The sequence below is a fragment of the Leiobunum rupestre genome, chromosome 1, assembly GCF_980474605.1.
Source record: "Leiobunum rupestre chromosome 1, qqLeiRupe1.1.hap1, whole genome shotgun sequence".
NCBI classification, from domain to species: domain Eukaryota; kingdom Metazoa; phylum Arthropoda; class Arachnida; order Opiliones; family Sclerosomatidae; genus Leiobunum; species Leiobunum rupestre.
The window spans coordinates 22,518,638-22,542,304 of NC_143384.1; the positions used below are offsets into that span (position 1 = coordinate 22,518,638).

General features: G+C 22.8%; 1 protein-coding gene across 6 annotated transcripts in view; it reads right to left on the minus strand.

Annotated features, from left to right (window-relative positions):
- The window catches only part of LOC149961361 (uncharacterized), a 33,284-nt gene extending 17,318 nt beyond the window's left edge, over positions 1-15,966 (minus strand). Inside the window, exons 1-4 of one of the 6 annotated variants that reach the window (XM_090176842.1) lie at positions 15,819-15,966; positions 14,156-14,214; positions 12,635-12,739; positions 1,512-1,568 (exon numbers count right to left, since the gene is read on the minus strand). In XM_090176842.1, coding sequence (XP_090032968.1) covers positions 1,512-1,568; positions 12,635-12,701 — 124 coding nt within the window. In that variant the 5' untranslated portion in view covers positions 12,702-12,739; positions 14,156-14,214; positions 15,819-15,966. Of the gene's footprint in view, positions 1-1,511; positions 1,569-12,634; positions 12,740-14,155; positions 14,215-14,672; positions 14,711-15,770 lie in introns of all 6 variants that reach the window. The other 5 variants (XM_090176839.1, XM_090176840.1, XM_090176841.1 and 2 more) reach the window with 5 other exon arrangements.
- Positions 15,967-23,667: the final 7,701 nt, after the last annotated feature.

The window sequence follows — 23,667 nt, forward strand, 5'->3', positions numbered from 1 at the left end:
ATTCTCTTATACCAAAGAATAACAAGTGTTGTTAGCCCTTCTGAACTAGCTCATAGTCTGTATGAAAAGTTTGGCCGGTTTTGTGCCGATTTTATAGAACTCTCTATTAGGGAAAGCTTATAAAATATCCCTCTTTTGGTCATTGCGTGTATAATAATTTTTTCAATTCGCGTTAGTATCGGTCGCGATTCGAACCCGAGCCCTTCTGCACGACATGTGAGCGTTCTACCACGGGTATATTTAGGCTTGCAACTTCTTCAAATATTAAGTCTCTCGCGAAAAATTCATTTTTATTATATTTTTCAATGTACTAATGCAAACAGAAGAATGAATTTTGATAAACTAATTCTTGAACTAGGAAATTAGAATTAATATGCCCATCCATAAATTTTCTGACACGTGGCAAATTGTGTTTCCTTAAAATCTTTTTATTACGCGTTCAAAATAATATATTATCAAGAATGTATTGAGGTTACTAAGAATATTTGAGCATAGCATTAACCCGTGGTACCATCCTCGCAGCTTTTGTGGAGAAAGTTCGTCTGCATTTAGGGCACATTCAAGGTTATACCATATGGCAAACTTGAATGGGAAAGCAGACGAATTTAAGCTCTAAAGGCTGCGAGGATGGGAATCAGAATCCTGTAGTCCAATATTCTTAGTAACCTCAATACATTCTTGATATTATATATATATATATATATATATATATATATATATATATATATATATAGGTCTATCATCATAGTGTCCTACGCCAGCGTCCACCTAGCGCGGACAGGTGACAAATCCAGCATAGGAAACAGAACCCTACTACTGATGGTCGAACCTTAGACGTAAGCCACTCAACCCAGCAGAAGGTTCAGCAATGGGTGGATGAATTCCCACTTCGCACACAGCAGTGGGAGTAAGGGTGGATGCTGTAGCAACTCCAGCCAACACTCGGGGCCGTCTTAAGGCAGGGGTTAAATGGGCTACAGCCCAGGGCCCCCAACCAGTTTTGGTTATATATATATAATTTAGCCCAGGGCCCCAAAAGGTCTTAAGACGGGCCTGCCGACACCCTATCTACGTAGGTAAAGAGTCAAGCCCTTTGGAGAGAGCTCCTAAAGGGGAACGATGGGCACACAGCAGCCCAAGTAACCCGGCACAGATGGGACCAGAGATCCCGGTGTGACCCCAAAAGGCCGGGAAATAGGACCGCCGTGCTCTCATACGGAGGCTCGCCGCCCCACAGCAGGGTATCCAATTCGCCGAGGTGGCCAGTTTGCACGGACCCTCTCCGTTAGCCTGAGCCGAAGCTCGGTAACCAGCCCAAACCTGACCGAAGTCGAAGGTGGAGATAGGACCATTTGATCGGAGCTAACATCTCCCAATGCGCCACTGCCCTTATGGGTTACAATAGCCGGTAAAGCCACCAGTTATTGCACACTCTGACCCGTTAAGGGCCCATATATATGTATAGATGTATAAATAAGAAAATGTGCTAAGAAAACGGAATTTTAACTTACCACAATTTGCGTTATAGCTCGCACGAATAAATGTCTCTGCGGCTTCAAATATAAAAGCTGGCGGTAAATAAAAATTAATAAATAAATTACTCATGTGTTTTGAAGAAAGATGAAACGGACATGCATATGGAAACCCCATACACACTCCCAATAATAATAGGCGTTTTCTTGAAATAAGCTACGCCTACTGAACTGGTTTTTAAGTAACTCATTCGTCACGAAATACGTAGAAGTTCAGTTCAGTTTATGCTTTAAAACAGTGTGCCTCGTCAGCAGCAACATCATAACAAGAAGCCCAGCGTTTCTTTATAGACAGGCTTATTGAATAATGTTTTTCGCTGGATCGTGCGAGTAACCTCAAAATTTCGAGAAAGTAGTGAGTCCAATCAGTCCATTGCAATAATTTATAAGGAACTCGACTTGACAACTGAGCCGAGGGGTAAGACAGTCTCAGATAATCTGTACACGGAGTTCATCCATTTAGCACTGTCAAAGGTACGGCAGTGTACACCGAGTTCGCAGAGTGTCTTACCCCTCAAACTGAGCCCACCCAAAGGCCCGTCACTCTTTTTTGTAGCGAGTTAATTAATTTTGAGCTGAACCCGATCTGCTCATGTATAGAGTTTGATTGTTAAGGCAATCGAATGTGTGAAAGCTGTCTGCTCATTCAAAATTATCTCGATATAAAGTCTGAACGTTTCAGTTAAAGACATTCGTAAACCCTTTATGCTACCCTCGCAACGTATTTAAAAATCATAATTTTATTAATCATCTCGTTTAAATGATTAAAAACATGTGACCATTTAATAATTTAAATCAAGATTTAATCATTTAACAACTTGAACTTTTTAATCGATATCTAATTTTTTTCCACTCGAATTGTTCATCTTTACTAGCTTAACATTCGAAAATTCTTATATAAAAATTTAATCTTTGAAATGTTTAAAACTAGAAAATTTTGGTTAAATATCTTTTCAATTGATTTCTTGACCAAAGAACTAATTTTAACACAAAAGGTTTAATTAAATTTTTTTTATTTATTAATAAAGTGAATTTTAAATTAATTTATTAATGTGTAAATTTATTAATTAAATTATTACACTAATTAAATTATTATATTTATTAAATTATTATACTAATTAAATTATTACATAAAAATTATTATAATACTAATTAAATTATTACATAAAAATTATTATAATACTAATTAAATTATTACATTAAAATTATTATAATACTAATTAAATTATTACATAAAAATTATTATAATACTAATTAAATTATTACATTAAAATTATTATAATACTAATTAAATTATTACATTAAAATTATTATAATACTAATTAAATTATTACATTAAAATTATTATAATACTAATTAAATTATTTCATTAAAATTATTATAATACTAATTAAATTATTACATTAAAATTATTATAATACTAATTAAATTATTACATTAAAATTATTATAATACTAATTAAATTATTTCATTAAAATTATTATAATACTAATTAAATTATTACATTAAAATTATTATAATACTAATTAAATTATTACATTAAAATTATTATAATACTAATTAAATTGTTATAAAAATAAAATTTTAATATTAATTTGTTAATTAATTAATTAATTTATCATATTAATTTGTTAATTAATTAATTAATTAATTAATTGTATTAATTTGTTAATTATTTATAAATTAATTGTATTAATTTGTTAATTAATTAATTATATGTATTAATTTGTTAATTAATTAATAAAATTATTATATATATTTATAAATTAATTAATTAAATAATTATATAAATTTGTTGAATAATTAATGCATTAATTAAATTTTTATATTAAATTGTTGAATAATTAATGCATTAATTAAATTATTATAATAATTTGTTGAATAGTTAATGCATTAATTAAATTATTATATTAATTTGTTAAATAATTAAAGCATTAATTAAATTATTATATTAATTTCTTGAATAATTAAAGCATTAATTAAAGTATTATATTAATTTCTTGAATAATTAATGCATTAATTAAATTATTATATTAATTTGTTGAATAGTTAATGCATTAATTAAATTATTATATTAATTTCTTGAATAATTAATGCATTAATTAAATTATTATATTAATTTGTTGAATAGTTAATGTATTAATTAAATTATTATATTAATTTCTTGAATAATTAATGCATTAATTAATTTAACGTATTAGTTAAATTAATTTATTGCTTAAATTAACGTATTAGTTAAATTAATTTATTGCTTAAATTAACGTATTAGTTAAATTAATTTATTGCTTAAATTAATTTATTGCTTAAATTAATTTATTGCTTAAATTAATTTATTGCTTAAATTAATTTATTGCTTAAATTAATTTATTGCTTAAATTAATTTATTGCTTAAATTAATTTATTGCTTAAATTAATTTATTGCTTAAATTAATTTATTGCTTAAATTAATTTATTGCTTAAATTAATTTATTGCTTAAATTAATTTATTGCTTAAATTAATTTATTGCTTAAATTAATTTAAATTATTAAATTAAATTATTTATTAAATTAAATTATTTATTAAATTAAATTATTTATTAAATTAAATTATTTATTAAATTAAATTATTTATTAAATTAAATTATTTATTAAATTAAATTATTTATTAAATTAAATTATTTATTAAATTAAATTATTTATTAAATTAAATTATTTATTAAATTAAATTGTTTATTAAATTAAATTATTTATTAAATTAAATTATTTATTAAATTAAATTATTTATTAAATTAAATTATTTATTAAATTAAATTATTTATTAAATTAAATTATTTATTAAATTAAATTATTTATTAAATTAAATTATTTATTAAATTAAATTATTTATTAAATTAAATTATTTATTAAATTAAATTATTTATTAAATTAAATTATTTATTAAATTAAATTATTTATTAAATTAAATTATTTATTAAATTAAATTATTTATTAAATTAAATTATTTATTAAATTAAATTATTTATTAAATTAAATTATTTATTAAATTAAATTATTTATTAAATTAAATTATTTATTAAATTAAATTATTTATTAAATTAAATTATTTATTAAATTAAATTATTTATTAAATTAAATTATTTATTAAATTAAATTATTTATTAAATTAAATTATTTATTAAATTAAATTATTTATTAAATTAAATTATTTATTAAATTAAATTATTTATTAAATTAAATTATTTATTAAATTAAATTATTTATTAAATTAAATTATTTATTAAATTAAATTATTTATTAAATTAAATTATTTATTAAATTAAATTATTTATTAAATTAAATTATTTATTAAATTAAATTATTTATTAAATTAAATTATTTATTAAATTAAATTATTTATTAAATTAAATTATTTATTAAATTAAATTATTTATTAAATTAAGTTATTTATTAAATTAAGTTATTTATTAAATTAAATTATTTATTAAATTAAATTATTTATTAAATTAAATTATTTATTAAATTAAATTATTTATTAAATTAAATTATTTATTAAATTAAATTATTTATTAAATTAAATTATTTATTAAATTAAATTATTTATTAAATTAAATTATTTATTAAATTAAATTATTTATTAAATTAAATTATTTATTAAATTAAATTATTTATTAAATTAAATTATTTATTAAATTAAATTATTTATTAAATTAAATTATTTATTAAATTAAATTATTTATTAAATTAAATTATTTATTAAATTAAATTATTTATTAAATTAAATTATTTATTAAATTAAATTATTTATTAAATTAAATTATTTATTAAATTAAATTATTTATTAAATTAAATTATTTATTAAATTAAATTATTTATTAAATTAAATTATTTATTAAATTAAATTATTTATTAAACTAAATTATTTATTAAATTAAATTATTTATTAAATTAAATTATTTATTAAATTAAATTATTTATTAAATTAAATTATTTATTAAATTAAATTATTTATTAAATTAAATTATTTATTAAATTAAATTATTTATTAAATTAAATTATTTATTAAATTAAATTATTTATTAAATTAAATTATTTATTAAATTAAATTATTTATTAAATTAAATTATTTATTAAATTAAATTATTTATTAAATTAAATTATTTATTAAATTAAATTATTTATTAAATTAAATTATTTATTAAATTAAATTATTTATTAAATTAAATTATTTATTAAATTAAATTATTTATTAAATTAAATTATTTATTAAATTAAATTATTTATTAAATTAAATTATTTATTAAATTAAATTATTTATTAAATTAAGTTATTTATTAAATTAAATTATTTATTAAATTAAATTATTTATTAAATTAAATTATTTATTAAATTAAATTATTTATTAAATTAAATTATTTATTAAATTAAATTATTTATTAAATTAAATTATTTATTAAATTAAATTATTTATTAAATTAAATTATTTATTAAATTAAATTATTTATTAAATTAAATTATTTATTAAATTAAATTATTTATTTATTAAATTATTTATTTATTAAATTAAATTATTTATTAAATTAAATTATTTATTAAATTAAATTATTTATTAAATTAAATTATTTATTAAATTAAATTATTTATTAAATTAAATTATTTATTAAATTAAATTATTTATTAAATTAAATTATTTATTAAATTAAATTATTTATTAAATTAAATTATTTATTAAATTAAATTATTTATTAAATTAAATTATTTATTAAATTAAATTATTTATTAAATTAAATTATTTATTAAATTAAATTATTTATTAAATTAAATTATTTATTAAATTAAATTATTTGTTAAATTAAATTATTTGTTAAATTAAATTATTTGTTAAACAAATTATTTATTAAATTAAATTATTTATTAAATTAAATTATTTATTAAATTAAATTATTTATTAAATTAAATTATTTATTAAATTAAATTATTTATTAAATTAAATTATTTATTAAATTAAATTATTTATTAAATTAAATTATTTATTAAATTAAATTATTTATTAAATTAAATTATTTATTAAATTAAATTATTTATTAAATTAAATTATTTATTAAATTAAATTATTTATTAAATTAAATTATTTATTAAATTAAATTATTTATTAAATTAAATTATTTATTAAATTAAATTATTTATTAAATTAAATTATTTATTAAATTAAGTTATTTATTAAATTAAATTATTTATTAAATTAAATTATTTATTAAATTAAATTATTTATTAAATTAAATTATTTATTAAATTAAATTATTTATTAAATTAAATTATTTATTAAATTAAATTATTTATTAAATTAAATTATTTATTAAATTAAATTATTTATTAAATTAAATTATTTATTAAATTAAATTATTTATTAAATTAAATTATTTATTAAATTAAATTATTTATTAAATTAAATTATTTATTAAATTAAATTATTTATTAAATTAAATTATTTGTTAAATTAAATTATTTGTTAAATTAAATTATTTGTTAAATTAAATTATTTATTAAATTAAATTATTTATTAAATTAAATTATTTATTAAATTAAATTATTTATTAAATTAAATTATTTATTAAATTAAATTATTTATTAAATTAAATTATTTATTAAATTAAATTATTTATTAAATTAAATTATTTATTAAATTAAATTATTTATTAAATTAAATTATTTATTAAATTAAATTATTTATTAAATTAAATTATTTATTAAATTAAATTATTTATTAAATTAAGTTATTTATTAAATTAAATTATTTATTAAATTAAATTATTTATTAAATTAAATTATTTATTAAATTAAATTATTTATTAAATTAAATTATTTATTAAATTAAATTATTTATTAAATTAAATTATTTATTAAATTAAATTATTTATTAAATTAAATTATTTATTAAATTAAATTATTTATTAAATTAAATTATTTATTAAATTAAATTATTTATTAAATTAAATTATTTATTAAATTAAATTATTTATTAAATTAAATTATTTATTAAATTAAATTATTTATTAAATTAAATTATTTATTAAATTAAATTATTTATTAAATTAAATTATTTATTAAATTAAATTATTTATTAAATTAAATTATTTATTAAATTAAATTATTTATTAAATTAAATTATTTATTAAATTAAGTTATTTATTAAATTAAATTATTTATTAAATTAAATTATTTATTAAATTAAATTATTTATTAAATTAAATTATTTATTAAATTAAATTATTTATTAAATTAAATTATTTATTAAATTAAATTATTTATTAAATTAAATTATTTATTAAATTAAATTATTTATTAAATTAAATTATTTATTAAATTAAATTATTTATTAAATTAAATTATTTATTAAATTAAATTATTTATTAAATTAAATTATTTATTAAATTAAATTATTTATTAAATTAAATTATTTGTTAAATTAAATTATTTGTTAAATTAAATTATTTGTTAAATTAAATTATTTATTAAATTAAATTATTTATTAAATTAAATTATTTATTAAATTAAATTATTTATTAAATTAAATTATTTATTAAATTAAATTATTTATTAAATTAAATTATTTATTAAATTAAATTATTTATTAAATTAAATTATTTATTAAATTAAATTATTTATTAAATTAAATTATTTATTAAATTAAATTATTTATTAAATTAAATTATTTATTAAATTAAATTATTTATTAAATTAAGTTATTTATTAAATTAAATTATTTATTAAATTAAATTATTTATTAAATTAAATTATTTATTAAATTAAATTATTTATTAAATTAAATTATTTATTAAATTAAATTATTTATTAAATTAAATTATTTATTAAATTAAATTATTTATTAAATTAAATTATTTATTAAATTAAATTATTTATTTAATTAAATTATTTATTTAATTAAATTATTTATTAAATTAAATTATTTATTTATTAAATTATTTATTTATTAAATTAAATTATTTATTAAATTAAATTATTTATTAAATTAAATTATTTATTAAATTAAATTATTTATTAAATTAAATTATTTATTAAATTAAATTATTTATTAAATTAAATTATTTATTAAATTAAATTATTTATTAAATTAAATTATTTATTAAATTAAATTATTTATTAAATTAAATTATTTATTAAATTAAATTATTTATTAAATTAAATTATTTATTAAATTAAATTATTTATTAAATTAAATTATTTATTAAATTAAATTATTTATTAAATTAAATTATTTATTAAATTAAATTATTTATTAAATTAAATTATTTATTAAATTAAATTATTTATTAAATTAAATTATTTATTAAATTAAATTATTTATTAAATTAAATTATTTATTAAATTAAATTATTTATTAAATTAAATTATTTATTAAATTAAATTATTTATTAAATTAAATTATTTATTAAATTAAATTATTTATTAAATTAAATTATTTATTAAATTAAATTATTTATTAAATTAAATTATTTATTAAATTAAATTATTTATTAAATTAAATTATTTATTAAATTAAATTATTTATTAAATTAAATTATTTATTAAACTAAATTATTTATTAAATTAAATTATTTATTAAATTAAATTATTTATTAAATTAAATTATTTATTAAATTAAATTATTTATTAAATTAAATTATTTATTAAATTAAATTATTTATTAAATTAAATTATTTATTAAATTAAATTATTTATTAAATTAAATTATTTATTAAATTAAATTATTTATTAAATTAAATTATTTATTAAATTAAATTATTTATTAAATTAAATTATTTATTAAATTAAATTATTTATTAAATTAAATTATTTATTAAATTAAATTATTTATTAAATTAAATTATTTATTAAATTAAATTATTTATTAAATTAAATTATTTATTAAATTAAATTATTTATTAAATTAAATTATTTATTAAATTAAATTATTTATTAAATTAAATTATTTATTAAATTAAGTTATTTATTAAATTAAATTATTTATTAAATTAAATTATTTATTAAATTAAATTATTTATTAAATTAAATTATTTATTAAATTAAATTATTTATTAAATTAAATTATTTATTAAATTAAATTATTTATTAAATTAAATTATTTATTAAATTAAATTATTTATTAAATTAAATTATTTATTAAATTAAATTATTTATTAAATTAAATTATTTATTTATTAAATTATTTATTTATTAAATTAAATTATTTATTAAATTAAATTATTTATTAAATTAAATTATTTATTAAATTAAATTATTTATTAAATTAAATTATTTATTAAATTAAATTATTTATTAAATTAAATTATTTATTAAATTAAATTATTTATTAAATTAAATTATTTATTAAATTAAATTATTTATTAAATTAAATTATTTATTAAATTAAATTATTTATTAAATTAAATTATTTATTAAATTAAATTATTTATTAAATTAAATTATTTATTAAATTAAATTATTTGTTAAATTAAATTATTTGTTAAATTAAATTATTTGTTAAACAAATTATTTATTAAATTAAATTATTTATTAAATTAAATTATTTATTAAATTAAATTATTTATTAAATTAAATTATTTATTAAATTAAATTATTTATTAAATTAAATTATTTATTAAATTAAATTATTTATTAAATTAAATTATTTATTAAATTAAATTATTTATTAAATTAAATTATTTATTAAATTAAATTATTTATTAAATTAAATTATTTATTAAATTAAATTATTTATTAAATTAAATTATTTATTAAATTAAATTATTTATTAAATTAAATTATTTATTAAATTAAATTATTTATTAAATTAAATTATTTATTAAATTAAGTTATTTATTAAATTAAATTATTTATTAAATTAAATTATTTATTAAATTAAATTATTTATTAAATTAAATTATTTATTAAATTAAATTATTTATTAAATTAAATTATTTATTAAATTAAATTATTTATTAAATTAAATTATTTATTAAATTAAATTATTTATTAAATTAAATTATTTATTAAATTAAATTATTTATTAAATTAAATTATTTATTAAATTAAATTATTTATTAAATTAAATTATTTATTAAATTAAATTATTTGTTAAATTAAATTATTTGTTAAATTAAATTATTTGTTAAATTAAATTATTTATTAAATTAAATTATTTATTAAATTAAATTATTTATTAAATTAAATTATTTATTAAATTAAATTATTTATTAAATTAAATTATTTATTAAATTAAATTATTTATTAAATTAAATTATTTATTAAATTAAATTATTTATTAAATTAAATTATTTATTAAATTAAATTATTTATTAAATTAAATTATTTATTAAATTAAATTATTTATTAAATTAAATTATTTATTAAATTAAATTATTTATTAAATTAAGTTATTTATTAAATTAAATTATTTATTAAATTAAATTATTTATTAAATTAAATTATTTATTAAATTAAATTATTTATTAAATTAAATTATTTATTAAATTAAATTATTTATTAAATTAAATTATTTATTAAATTAAATTATTTATTAAATTAAATTATTTATTTAATTAAATTATTTATTTAATTAAATTATTTATTAAATTAAATTATTTATTTATTAAATTATTTATTTATTAAATTAATTATTTATTAAATTAAATTATTTATTAAATTAAATTATTTATTAAATTAAATTATTTATTAAATTAAATTATTTATTAAATTAAATTATTTATTAAATTAAATTATTTATTAAATTAAATTATTTATTAAATTAAATTATTTATTAAATTAAATTATTTATTAAATTAAATTATTTATTAAATTAAATTATTTATTAAATTAAATTATTTATTAAATTAAATTATTTATTAAATTAAATTATTTATTAAATTAAATTATTTATTAAATTAAATTATTTATTAAATTAAATTATTTATTAAATTAAATTATTTATTAAATTAAATTATTTATTAAATTAAATTATTTATTAAATTAAATTATTTATTAAATTAAATTATTTGTTAAATTAAATTATTTGTTAAATTAAATTATTTGTTAAATTAAATTATTTATTAAATTAAATTATTTATTAAATTAAATTATTTATTTAATTAAATTATTTATTAAATTAAATTATTTATTTAATTAAATTATTTATTAAATTAAATTATTTATTTAATTAAATTATTTATTAAATTAAATTATTTATTAAATTAAATTATTTATTTAATTAAATTATTTATTTAATTAAATTATTTATTAAATTAAATTATTTATTAAATTAAATTATTTATTAAATTAAATTATTTATTAAATTAAATTATTTATTAAATTAAATTATTTATTAAATTAAATTATTTATTAAATTAAATTATTTATTAAATTAAATTATTTATTAAATTAAATTATTTATTAAATTAAATTATTTATTTAATTAAATTATTTATTAAATTAAATTATTTATTAAATTAAATTATTTATTTAATTAAATTATTTATTTAATTAAATTATTTATTAAATTAAATTATTTATTAAATTAAATTATTTATTAAATTAAATTATTTATTCAATTAAATTATTTATTAAATTAAATTATTTATTAAATTAAATAATTCACTAAATTAAATAATTCACTAAATTAAATAATTCGCTAAATTAAATTATTTATAAAATTAATTAATCAAATCAAAATATTTAAAGAAAAATGTTACTCGATGATGAGAAACAACTTTTGGAATTCATTTTACTAAAATTTAAAATCATCTGAAAATTTCAGTCAGTTTAATCACAATTTAATAACTTTAGGTCAAACCATCAAAGTATTGTTTTTCTTTAGATCCCTTTTATACCTATGCCAGCACTTTTCATCATTGGTATTTTAATGTGCAAAAATACACTTGTAATTTCTTCGCTACTTGTTTGGTCAATGCATTGTGGAAATCAAGGCGCGTTTCTGCAGTGGACAACAAGACACCATCTAGAACATTCTGAATTCCGCCAACAAATTTGCTTTGACTTAAGTCGTAGTGGCGCAGATCAGCGTTGAAGCGCCTCGTTAATTTTGCCTGTGATTAAGAAAAGTAGTTACTTACTTTGATCATCACAATCAACAAGATTTACAACCAGGAGGGCCCCCAACAGCATGACGAATTTCACCATTTCTAAGCGAAGCAAGTTGTTTCAATACAAGTTTTAATCTAGAATTGGAAAGAATTTCATAAAGCACGAACTTAAAGCGCAAATTACCCTCTCAAACACCGTTTTTTGTTTCAAAACTAAGAAGTTAATACATCATATCAATAATTCAATTTGTATTTCCAACTTTAAGTTCTAACCCACATAGAATTATAGAGTAGAAGGTTTCCAAGGACGAACTTTAGAAAAAGTCAAAAACTTCGTCATACTTGATGATTAAAACCTATACTACGGTAACCAATGGTACAGCGTCTTTATTAGACCATGTTTACTCTAATTGCCGAAGAAACCAGTATCTTCTCTGGATTGGGATAATTACGGTTATTATCAAAATCATAACGCTCCACTTTTACGTAGAAATATTTCGAATTAAAATGTAAATAAATTTATCGACTAAATAAGCAAAATAGAGGAGTTGAGTAAGCTCTAAACAGATTATATAAAAAGATAATTAACAATCTGGACGAAAGAAAGAACTTATAGGAGTTTCTCTAGACCTCAGAAAGGCATTTGATCCGCTCCGACATGATGTACTTCTCAAAAATCTTCATATTCTCGGTATCCGAGGTAAGTCACACGACTGAATCAGCTCGTATCTAATCCTACGTACATGTAGTTGTAAAACTAAGGTAAACAATGGATCATCTGACTCTATATATACCAAATGCGTTGTCCCACATAGGGTTCGATTTTATCACCCCTATTGTTTAACCTCTTCGTAAACGGTTGTATATCATTGAACCGAATCCCGTTCGACCGAATCCCATTGAACCGAAAAGTATTTTCGTTTATAGCCCAACATGGCGGGATTCAGTTGAATGGGAAATTTAAATCTGGTTCGTTTTCACTTCGGGTAGGTTAGTTCAGGTTGGGTTAGGTTAGGTTAGGTTAGATTGGGTTAGGTTAGATATGGTAGGCAACTATTTCACGTCGGGTCTTATCAAGGTTATTTTCCAAAATTAAACCCGGAAAATATCAAATTTCAAGGGAAAAAGGTCTAAAAATACACGTCGGTACGAATTAATAAATATTTAAGACATAGTTTAGTCCAAATTAGATATACTATCGTCACGTAACTTACGATATATAAATATGTATCACTAACGGTATATTGAATGAAAACCGCGCAAAACGCGGTTTTCGGTCGATTGGAATTCGGTTGAATGGTACAATCTTCGTAAACTATTTATTCAATTCTGATGATAACGATTCTCTAACCTTATACACTGACGGTTCTCTCTTAGATAACGATGTTAACTCAAATTTTCCAGTTCAAAAAATTAACTTAACTCAAAACAACTGAACCGTATACATGATCTTCGCCAATAAAAACAAGAAAAAACCTCAAAACCTAAATGTCTGTATTAATAATAATCAAATAACTCGAGTTAAATACGTGTAAATAATTAAAACCTCACTTGAAATGTTCATATAGATAAAATGATCTGAATATATCCTTTGCAATTGATACGATAAGCTAAAAGGAAATATTAAGTGAAAATCTGTGTTTACAACTATATTATGCGACAATTTATCCACACCTTTTTTTCGGTATTAATCGAATTCATAAATTACAAAAAGAATTGTCAGTATTATAAAAAAATAAACCCGTATTACTAGCCAACCAATGAGCATTTTAGCGCACTTCGTATCTTAAATAATTATAAATTGTACTCGTTTCAACGTTTTATTTTATCCAAAAATCGTTTCAAAAATCAATTAATAATTTATTTAACTTTGCTGAGAAAAAAATTAAGATTTACGATCTAATGACCGTTTATTAGTATCATCTACAAACACCAGTAAAAAACAGACCTCTATATTTTACAAGGGTATTAATTTATACAACTGCCTCCATATGCGCGTAATAAACTAACTCAATATCCATATGTTTAAGAAACTCACGAAAAAACTCCTCCTTGAAAAAAAACTTACTTTTTACATTTTCCCTTTATTTTACGTTATCCGTTTCACTATAACAATAAAAGTTTCCCTTTACTTTACGCTATCCGTTTCACTATAACAATAACATTTTCCCTTTACTTTACGCTATCCGTTTCACTATAACAATAACATTTTCCCTTTACTTTACGCTATCCGTTTCACTATAACAATAACATTTTCCCTTTACTTTACGCTATCCGTTTCACTATAACAATAAAATTTTCCCTTTACTCTACGTTATTCGTTTCACTATAACAATAACATTTTCCCTTTACTTTACGCTATCCGTTTCACTATAACAATAACATTTTCCCTTTACTTTACGTTATCGGTTTCACTATAATAACCTTTGGTGTTATAGAAAGTGCTTCAATGTGAATGCGTTTAATTCACATTTAAATTTAAATGTAATTTCTATTAATTGAATTATTAAAACGACTAGGTCTGAAAAAGGGACTTCTACAAAAACCAGTTCTGCGAACTGAATAAACCGTTCTTATTCTGAACCATCCGTCGCTTATTATACAGATAGGGCGACCCTTGCTATTTTGTTTTGGAAATAGAGCCCCGATTTTGCTCTGTCCTCTGCTCTGGTCCCCGTCCTAGATTATGGCTACTAAGCTTGAACGTACCAACTCTATTGCGGAATCCGCCACTGTGTTCAAAATTTATTAACGACCAAGGGCTTAGGAAATATATACTTCAACCGATACTCTCAGAAAAAAAATACGTACACTTTTAAATTTATGGATTTGTGATATCTGTTATTTCATTATTTAGTTATTTAATTTCAAAAGGCTAAGTCTTGGTTTCCACTAGCGCGCGTAACGGCACAACACTCAACTTTAGGACGTACACATGGTTTGACGCGCGTAAATAAAAATGCATTATGACGCTCGCTAATGGAAACCAAGCTTTAAGCTTGTTTTTCCACTAGCGCGCGCAACGACGCGTTTCTCAGCTTTGAAACGTTCAAACGTTTTTACGCGCGTAATGAAAATAACATTATGACGCTCGCTAGTGGAAAACAAGCTTAACAACAATATTTCTGTACACTTGAATATATCGTCCGGATTTGATAAACGCTACCTGGGTTTTGGGCCGAAGAAAGCAAATAGGCAGTTCGTCTGTAGTCACCTTCTCAATGATTCCAAGAGCGTTCTTCTTCCGCGAATCTTCTCCGTGTGAGCCCCAGATGTGAACTCTTCTAATTAACGACGCCAACACAGCCGACCAGGGAGCCACTACTCAGTGGTCTAAACAACTCACGACAGGTTCAAATGGAAAAAAATACGCGTTATTTCTTCTATTGCCAACACTTAATTACTAAATTTACACCAAACAAGAAAGTCATAAATTTCTATTCAATAAGTTGTAAAGTACGCGTAAAATCGAATGAAGTAAATAGAAATAGTGTTTAAACAAAATCGCATTTGTAAAACAAGACAACTTATTGCCTTTTTTTAAAGATACTTTAATAAATTTGAATTAACAAACGGTTAATAAAGTTCTAGTGAATGAGTAGTAAATTTTGAAACTAAATAATTTAAAAGATATCAGGTTTAATAAAAAAAAAAGTAAGAACCTTTACACGCGAGTCCACGTTGGCAGATTTCCGAGTCCTAGGCTTAGGCTTAAAACTGGACCCCAAAATTTGACTTCATTTTTCGACAAAATTAAATGCGCTCCTATTCCTGAAATTATTACAAATACACGAAGCGTCGGTGGCTTAGTCGTAAAACGGTTGCCCACCATAACCATTCAATAGAACCTGGTCCAACTCTCGTCCGGCACGAAAATATTCATTTTCATCCAAGATTTAGTTTATTTTTCGCGTACATTCAATCGGTTCGTATTCCTAAATTGATTGAACCCGAGCCTGCCATGCGTGTGAACCAGATTCAAATCGCAACCAAAGCTATTGTTCTTGACAATAAGACGTATACCGTATACAATTTGTCCTTTGAAAGTTGAGAGCTAGAAAAATATATACTTATGTTTAAGAGTTGGTTTGAATGCGATTAACAGCGGGAAAAGTTGATAAACAAATTGTCCACATATTTTCTTATTTATTTTCTGATATTTTTTTATTATGCTGGAAATCGTATTTGGCTAGAATTCGGTAACGTTTTATAAAGGGTGTTTCATTTGAGTTGGCCCATAATTACAGGTCGTGTTCTTTGAGTGAAACTAATCAAAAAGCCATAGAAATATGGTCCTTAAGTAAACCGCGTTAAAGTTAAAGAAACGCTATAAAATGGGTCAACAATTTAAAACGAAGGGTCGAATATTGCCTCGACCATTCGGTTTTCCAAATTGAAATGACCATTTTAGTATCTTATAGATAAAAAACGAACATTTATCACGGGTAACGCCGTCTCAAATTTAGTATAATTTTGGTGGCTGTTGTATATGCCTAGATGGCGCTGAACTATGAGCGTTTATAACTGTAAGAACACGTGACAATTTCCCACCTAGTTTCCACTATAAATACCGCCTGCCTATATTTCTAACGGCAGACCAACAATCTCCTTCATGTATGATTAAATGTAAATAAATAATAATAATAATTTATAATTAACAATGGCTCCAAGTTTTAATATTTATGGGACTAACTTTCTTGTTTTAGAAAAAGCGCCGAGAAAATGACTCCTCTCCAAACGCAACTAAAGGGCCACTTCCCCTATTTACTTCTGATAATACCCTATATTTAAAGTCCAAAGTCTGAAGAAATTAAAAAAATGATATTTTATTTTACCCTTGGAAACGTAACAGTTTTTAAATATGCTTATTTCCAACACTGTTTGGCGATAGTTTTCGACTATTTCTTTTGATACGCTTTTTTCATATTAACTACCCTATTCAATTACTTCCTGTGAGCATTGAGCGTCAGCTTTGTCGTCTGCTTATAGATATAGGGCTTTAAATTAATTGTGTCCTATTGGTTTTATCCCCAAATTGACTTCTTATATTTTCCTATATTTAACTGAGATATGTTATATCTTGGATGAAAAATATACTGGATATGGCATTACGTTTTTTCGTGTCTCACAAAGCGTGAAAGTGGCTCGCGCGCCATCTTTCGGCGCGCCTTCGCATTTTGAGACAAACATTGCCACACGTGTTTATCCGCCGCTATTGTTTCTGTAGTAGGCTTACGATTTCTTTATTTAGAAAAAGGTTAATTTTAAATCAACATAGGAAAACAAGTTGTTGGTAAGTTGTTTTAAGTAATATTGTCTGTTTCCAACGATAACCGTTTTGTAGTTTCTAGGACTTTATTTATAAGAAACAACATGAACTTTTGGGATACCTATGATTTCTTAGGCATTCCAAACACCTCCAAAAGAAATGTGTGTACGGCAGACCAACAATCTCCTTCATGTATGATTAAATGTAAATAAAGTCTTAACCATTCTTTTATACTACGACTGCTACACTATTAAATCATACAACATGGTGTCAGAAGTTTCACCCATGCTGCCTCTACCTGTCTACTTTGCCTAGCCAATCGGTACTCTTTTGCTGTCCTGCCAATGGCTGCCCGCTTCCGTGGACCTGACCATTTCGATCCTGGAACCTCTAATCCGGCTGCTGCATGGACGCCGTTTCGTAATACCTTTAAGTTGTTCGCCACGGCAGCGAAAATCAGTGATGAAACGGCTGAAACGCAAGTTGCAATCTTTTTATACACTCTTGGACAGAGGGCCTATGACTCGCTTACTATACCGCTCCCTGCTGGACGCATGGTACCCTCTTTAGAAGAAGTTTATTCTGCTTTCGACCACCATTAACAATCCTGATTCACATCGACATGCATTTTTCCACACTCGACAGAAACAACACCAACCTTTTGACGAGTTTTGACAGATCTCCGTTCCCAGGCCCCGAACTGTGACTTTGGAAACAGAACTTACTCTCTGCTTCGCTATCAGATACTTGCTGGGGTACACCACGCTTTTCTTCGTAAGACCTTGTTTTCGCATCGGAATCTCACTCTAACCCAAGCCATTGCCATATGTCAAGCTGAGGAGACATGGGCTACGCACGCAGGACTGGTCGATACCTTGCCGCCTTCTGTGGAAACAACTGACAATGTCCACACGCTCTCCAGACGCTCTTCCTCTCAGTTGTGTCGTTCCCAGTCTCACCGTTTATCTCCTGGTCTCCGCCCGGATCTACGACCTCATGACCACCACGTTTCCCAGCCACGAAGTCATGCGTCCCAAGGATCTTTGGGGAGATCTTCCTCTCGTTTCTCGCGAAATACTTGTCTGCAGTAGCGCCGCCAGCGGTAGGCACAATTTTGGGCCTACTTAGTCCATTTTAAGAACTATAGACCTACTGGGAGCCTCCAATTTAAGAAAAGGTGCCTACTTTGGGCATCCAATTTACGAAAAAGGTGCGTTCTTGGGGCCTAAAATTCATTGAAAGATGACTACCAGTTTTTTTATTCCTGAACGGCCGTTAATCTTTGCTTTCCACTTAAGAAAACAAGCCCCCTGCAGCCAGCCCTGGATTAACCATTAGGCCAAAAAAAGCAATTGCTTAGGGCATCAAGAAATATAGAAATTAGGGTCACCATCGAAATTTTATTCATTATTAAAAATTAAAAAATGTGATAATAATACAATGGAACTGAAACAAAATAAAAAAATAACTATATCAGTATAAATATATAATATTTATAATAATATACTCCTTTGAAGCGTCTACTGACATCGGCAATTCGCCAAAACGATTACCTCCATAAATATATTGAATACCGCAGGCCTGGTGGCGGGAACAAAAAGGCTACATGAAGTGTTTTGACTATACTAAAGTAACGTATTTTGGTAAAATTTGTATTTATTAAAACTCACAGTCACTAAATACATTTAACTCGGAAAATATTTTTAAATAATGGTAGTCTGGCATCATCTATTATACTTTAGTATAGTCAAAACATTTGATGTTACCATTTTGTTATCGCCCCCAGTTTTGCGGTATCCAAAATATTTATAGAGGTACTGAGGTAGTCGTTTTGGCGAATTGCCGATGTCAGCTGTAGACGCTTCGCCTTATTTCAGTGGCGGATTTACCATAAAAATTAATTTAAAAAATATAACAAATTTATCCTACAAAATGTATCTCTAAAGCCCCATTTTCATGCTCGCTGGTAGCGGATAAACCTCGTCAAAATTCGCATCCGCCACTGGCAAGCGTGAAAATAAAGCTAAAATATCTGTTTGAAACAGATCGACGAGGAAAGTGAAAAAGTGTGTAGCGAAAGCGGATTTTGTCGATTTTTACCCGCTATCAGCGAGCATGAAAATGGGGCTATACACGTTAAAAAATTAAGTTACGGAGTAAAATATAAATAAAATATAAATGCATCTGTATTAGTATTATCCAAGATTCCAAATAAGAATTTTGTTTTCCTGAGTCCGGCGTCTACTAACTAATGAGGGGGGGGGGGCACCAAAATTCTTAAATTGCTTAGGGCAGATATTGGGGTTAATCCGGCCTAAAAAGGGTAGGTTAAGCGGTGTTAACATTCCTAGTTTATTTGTAAAGGGGGATCATTGTAATTCGGGGAAAAAACAGCTGCTTCCGTAAGCCGCACACGTTATCGTAAAACGTAACAAGACGTACGACGGTCAGAATACAAACAATCCTTCTAATGTGTTAAGTTTGTTTGAGCTATTCACAGCAACCTGCAACGCCGTTATCACAACCAAAATATATCCACGGTCACACATATATACATATTTACACTTATTTGTTACTTCTAGTCATACTTTGAAAGCATCGAAGATTCCTTCGATCAGTATCACTCTTATTTTTTACTTCTGATCACACCTATTTGTTACTACTAGTCAGCCGTTAGAGTGTCACACTTTTTTCTTCTGGTTAATAATAATAATAATAATAATAATAATAATAATCAGCTAGGCTAATACCCAAGGCACCACCTTAGGCAAAAACTAGTTCGATCAGTTTCATCCTTATTTGTTACTTCTGATCACACTTATTACTTTTGGTCATACGCCGAAGACTAGGTCGATCAGTGTTATACTTAATTGTTACTTCTGGTCATACGTTGAAAGCGCGGCGCACTCTGAACGGCCTTGAAAAAGCCAGAAGGAAACAGGCGCGTAGACCTCTATAAACACGCAGATTTACAATGTTGGAAATTGCGGGCCTCCGTATACGCTGCCCAAAAAACCTTACTTAGAATTAAAATTAAGGAACGTATTTGCAACTCTTGGTTATATGTAAACCACAGCTATTCAAAAATATAACTTTCATGAAAATCGGACTTAAATTAAGGAACGTTATGCCGACTTTCAGGCGGAAATATAAGTGTCACACTTATTTGTTACTTTTGGTCATATTAGAACGGCCTCCGATAAGTGGCATACTTATTTGTTACTTCAAGTCACACGTTGTAAGCATCGCGTAATACTCCGATAAGTGTCACACTTATTTGTTACTTCAGGTCATACGTTGTAAGCATCGCGTATTACTCCGATAAGTGTCACACTTATTTGTTACTTTGAGTCATATTAGAACGGCCTCCGATAAGTGGCATACTTATTTGTTACTTCAAGTCACACGTTGTAAGCATCGCGTAATACTCCGATAAGTGTCACACTTATTTGTTACTTCAGGTCATACGTTGTAAGCATCGCGTATTACTCCGATAAGTGTCACACTTATTTGTTACTTTGAGTCATATTAGAACGGCCTCCGATAAGTGTCACACTTATTTGTTACTTTGGGTCCTATTAGAACGGCCTTGGAAAATGCCAGAGAGAAATTCGCGTAAAGTCTCTATAACCACGCGTATTTCCAATGTTAGAAGTTGAGGGGGGTACTTATACGCTGTCCAAAAACATTACTAAGAATTAAAATTAAGCAACGAAATTGCAATTCTAGGATATATGGAAACCACAGCTATTCAAAAATATAACTTTCATGAAAATCGGACTTAAATTAAGGAACGTTATGTCGACTTTCAGGCGGAAATATAAAACCACGAACATTGGGGTCCCGTAAATAACCCCGAAAACTATACTTAAATTTAATATTTACTGATATAACCGAGGTTGTAGTTCAGATGAATCCTAACCTATCCAATAATTTTTTTTTACGTTACCGGACTTAATTTTTAACAAAATATCAACCACACAAAGCCAAACTACCGAAAACGTTAAATTGGGCAAATGCCCAACTTCTTGGGCTTCGATTTCAAAACTTTATGAAAGGCTATCAATGGCGATGCATGTACATTCGAACGAGATATCATTGACTCTTCTAGCCCTAACCGTTGAAGAGGTATGCGCGACACGGCGGCATCGGCATCGGCATCGGCTACACTGTACGTGAGAATAATACACACAAATCCTTAGGATTGTGTGTAAAAATGACCTCGGACCTTAGCTCCCCTCCACCTCGTGGCAAGTTCAAAGAGCCAAATGTCTCCCCCTCCCCACAAGATGCAAATCGAGAAAGGGAGCCCCCGCACCTGACACCTGTTCGTCCGAGAGCTACCGTGTTGTCAAGAATGTCGTTTGTTGATTAGCGCAATATCGTCCTAGACGGGGTGGGCCGCCACCATGGGGGTAAAACTGGAAAGCTCCAGCTTATTTGGGGGTTTGTGATTCGCCCACTGGGTCACGTGTTCGAAAGGCCGGTGGTCACTCTTAAGACATTTTTTTACCAGAGTTTCATTTCATTTTGCGCGCTTCTTCAAAGCAGTTCTCTACATTTCGAGTCTTTCTCAGTCAGTTAATTTAGTGTCCTTTTTGTTTAAATATTGTTGGCAATTGCCGACTTCTCCCTCCTAGAGATTTAAAGAAGCCGTACTGCGCTTGTTTAAAAAAAAAAACATTTCGGGCTAGTTTGTATAGTTAGTTGGCTAGATATTTTGAATCAACCTATTGGTGGTGCCGAGGGTGGTACCATTCTTAAAACTAGTTTTTTTTAAGACTATAGTGGTACCATTTTTAAATGGCGTAATATCTGGAGTTTTTACTTTAAAAACTAAAACCAGAATGAGATCCCGAAAGTTTATGTCGTGGCCCAAAAACGGCAAAAATGTAAGAGAGAAGCGAGCATAGTTAGTAGTCAGAAAGACGCAATGGAACGATTTCTTCAACCGTCAGCTAAAATAAATAAACTGAATTCAGGGGAGACTCTAGGTTTTACAGAGACTGAAAACAGACTACAGTAAAAAAAAAAGTTGTTGACGTTTTACCCAATGTCGATGTCAGTCCGGCTAAGGAGGTAGTTCTAAATTCTGATTTATCGGAAATTTTGGTTGAATCCTCTAATAGAGCATCGAGGGCAAAGATAGACAATTCAAACGTAAGACGATTAATTGCTATAGATAGTAGTTTAGATAAGGATTGTCTGCCCGTTCAACCTAGCCTCGCGTCTTTCCCAAAACCCTAATGGGTGGTAAAAACCGAAGCTTCAATTCTTCTTGGTACACCAAATACCAAATGCTCTAATATTCTGTAGCAAACGATAAAGTTTATTGTTTTTGTTGTCGGCATTTTTTAGGTGGCAGAAATACGGGATTTATTGAGTGATTTTCGGACTGGAAAAATATGGCCAAAAAGTTGGAAGGACACTAAATCTTTACACCAACAGTCTTATAAAAAATATTCAGACTGTTTGGAATCGAAATCTCGAGGCTCAATATTATGTCAGGTTGATCAGCATCATAAAACAGACGTTGCTAGAAATAGAGATGTCTTAGCTGCTCACGTGCAGATAATAGTACTGTGCGCCCAACAAGATCTCGCTCTTCGGGGGCATAGGTCGGACGATGAAAATGGGAACAGGGGAAGTTTCGTAGAAATTTTAGATTTATTAAAGATAAATTGTAGGCAGTAGAGGGAAAGCAGTAGGTGGAAATTGTCCGTACGTCCATTGCTATGCCCATCGTTTAAATTTAGTTTTGGTTGAATGCTGCTCCAATATAGTCGCGGTTAGG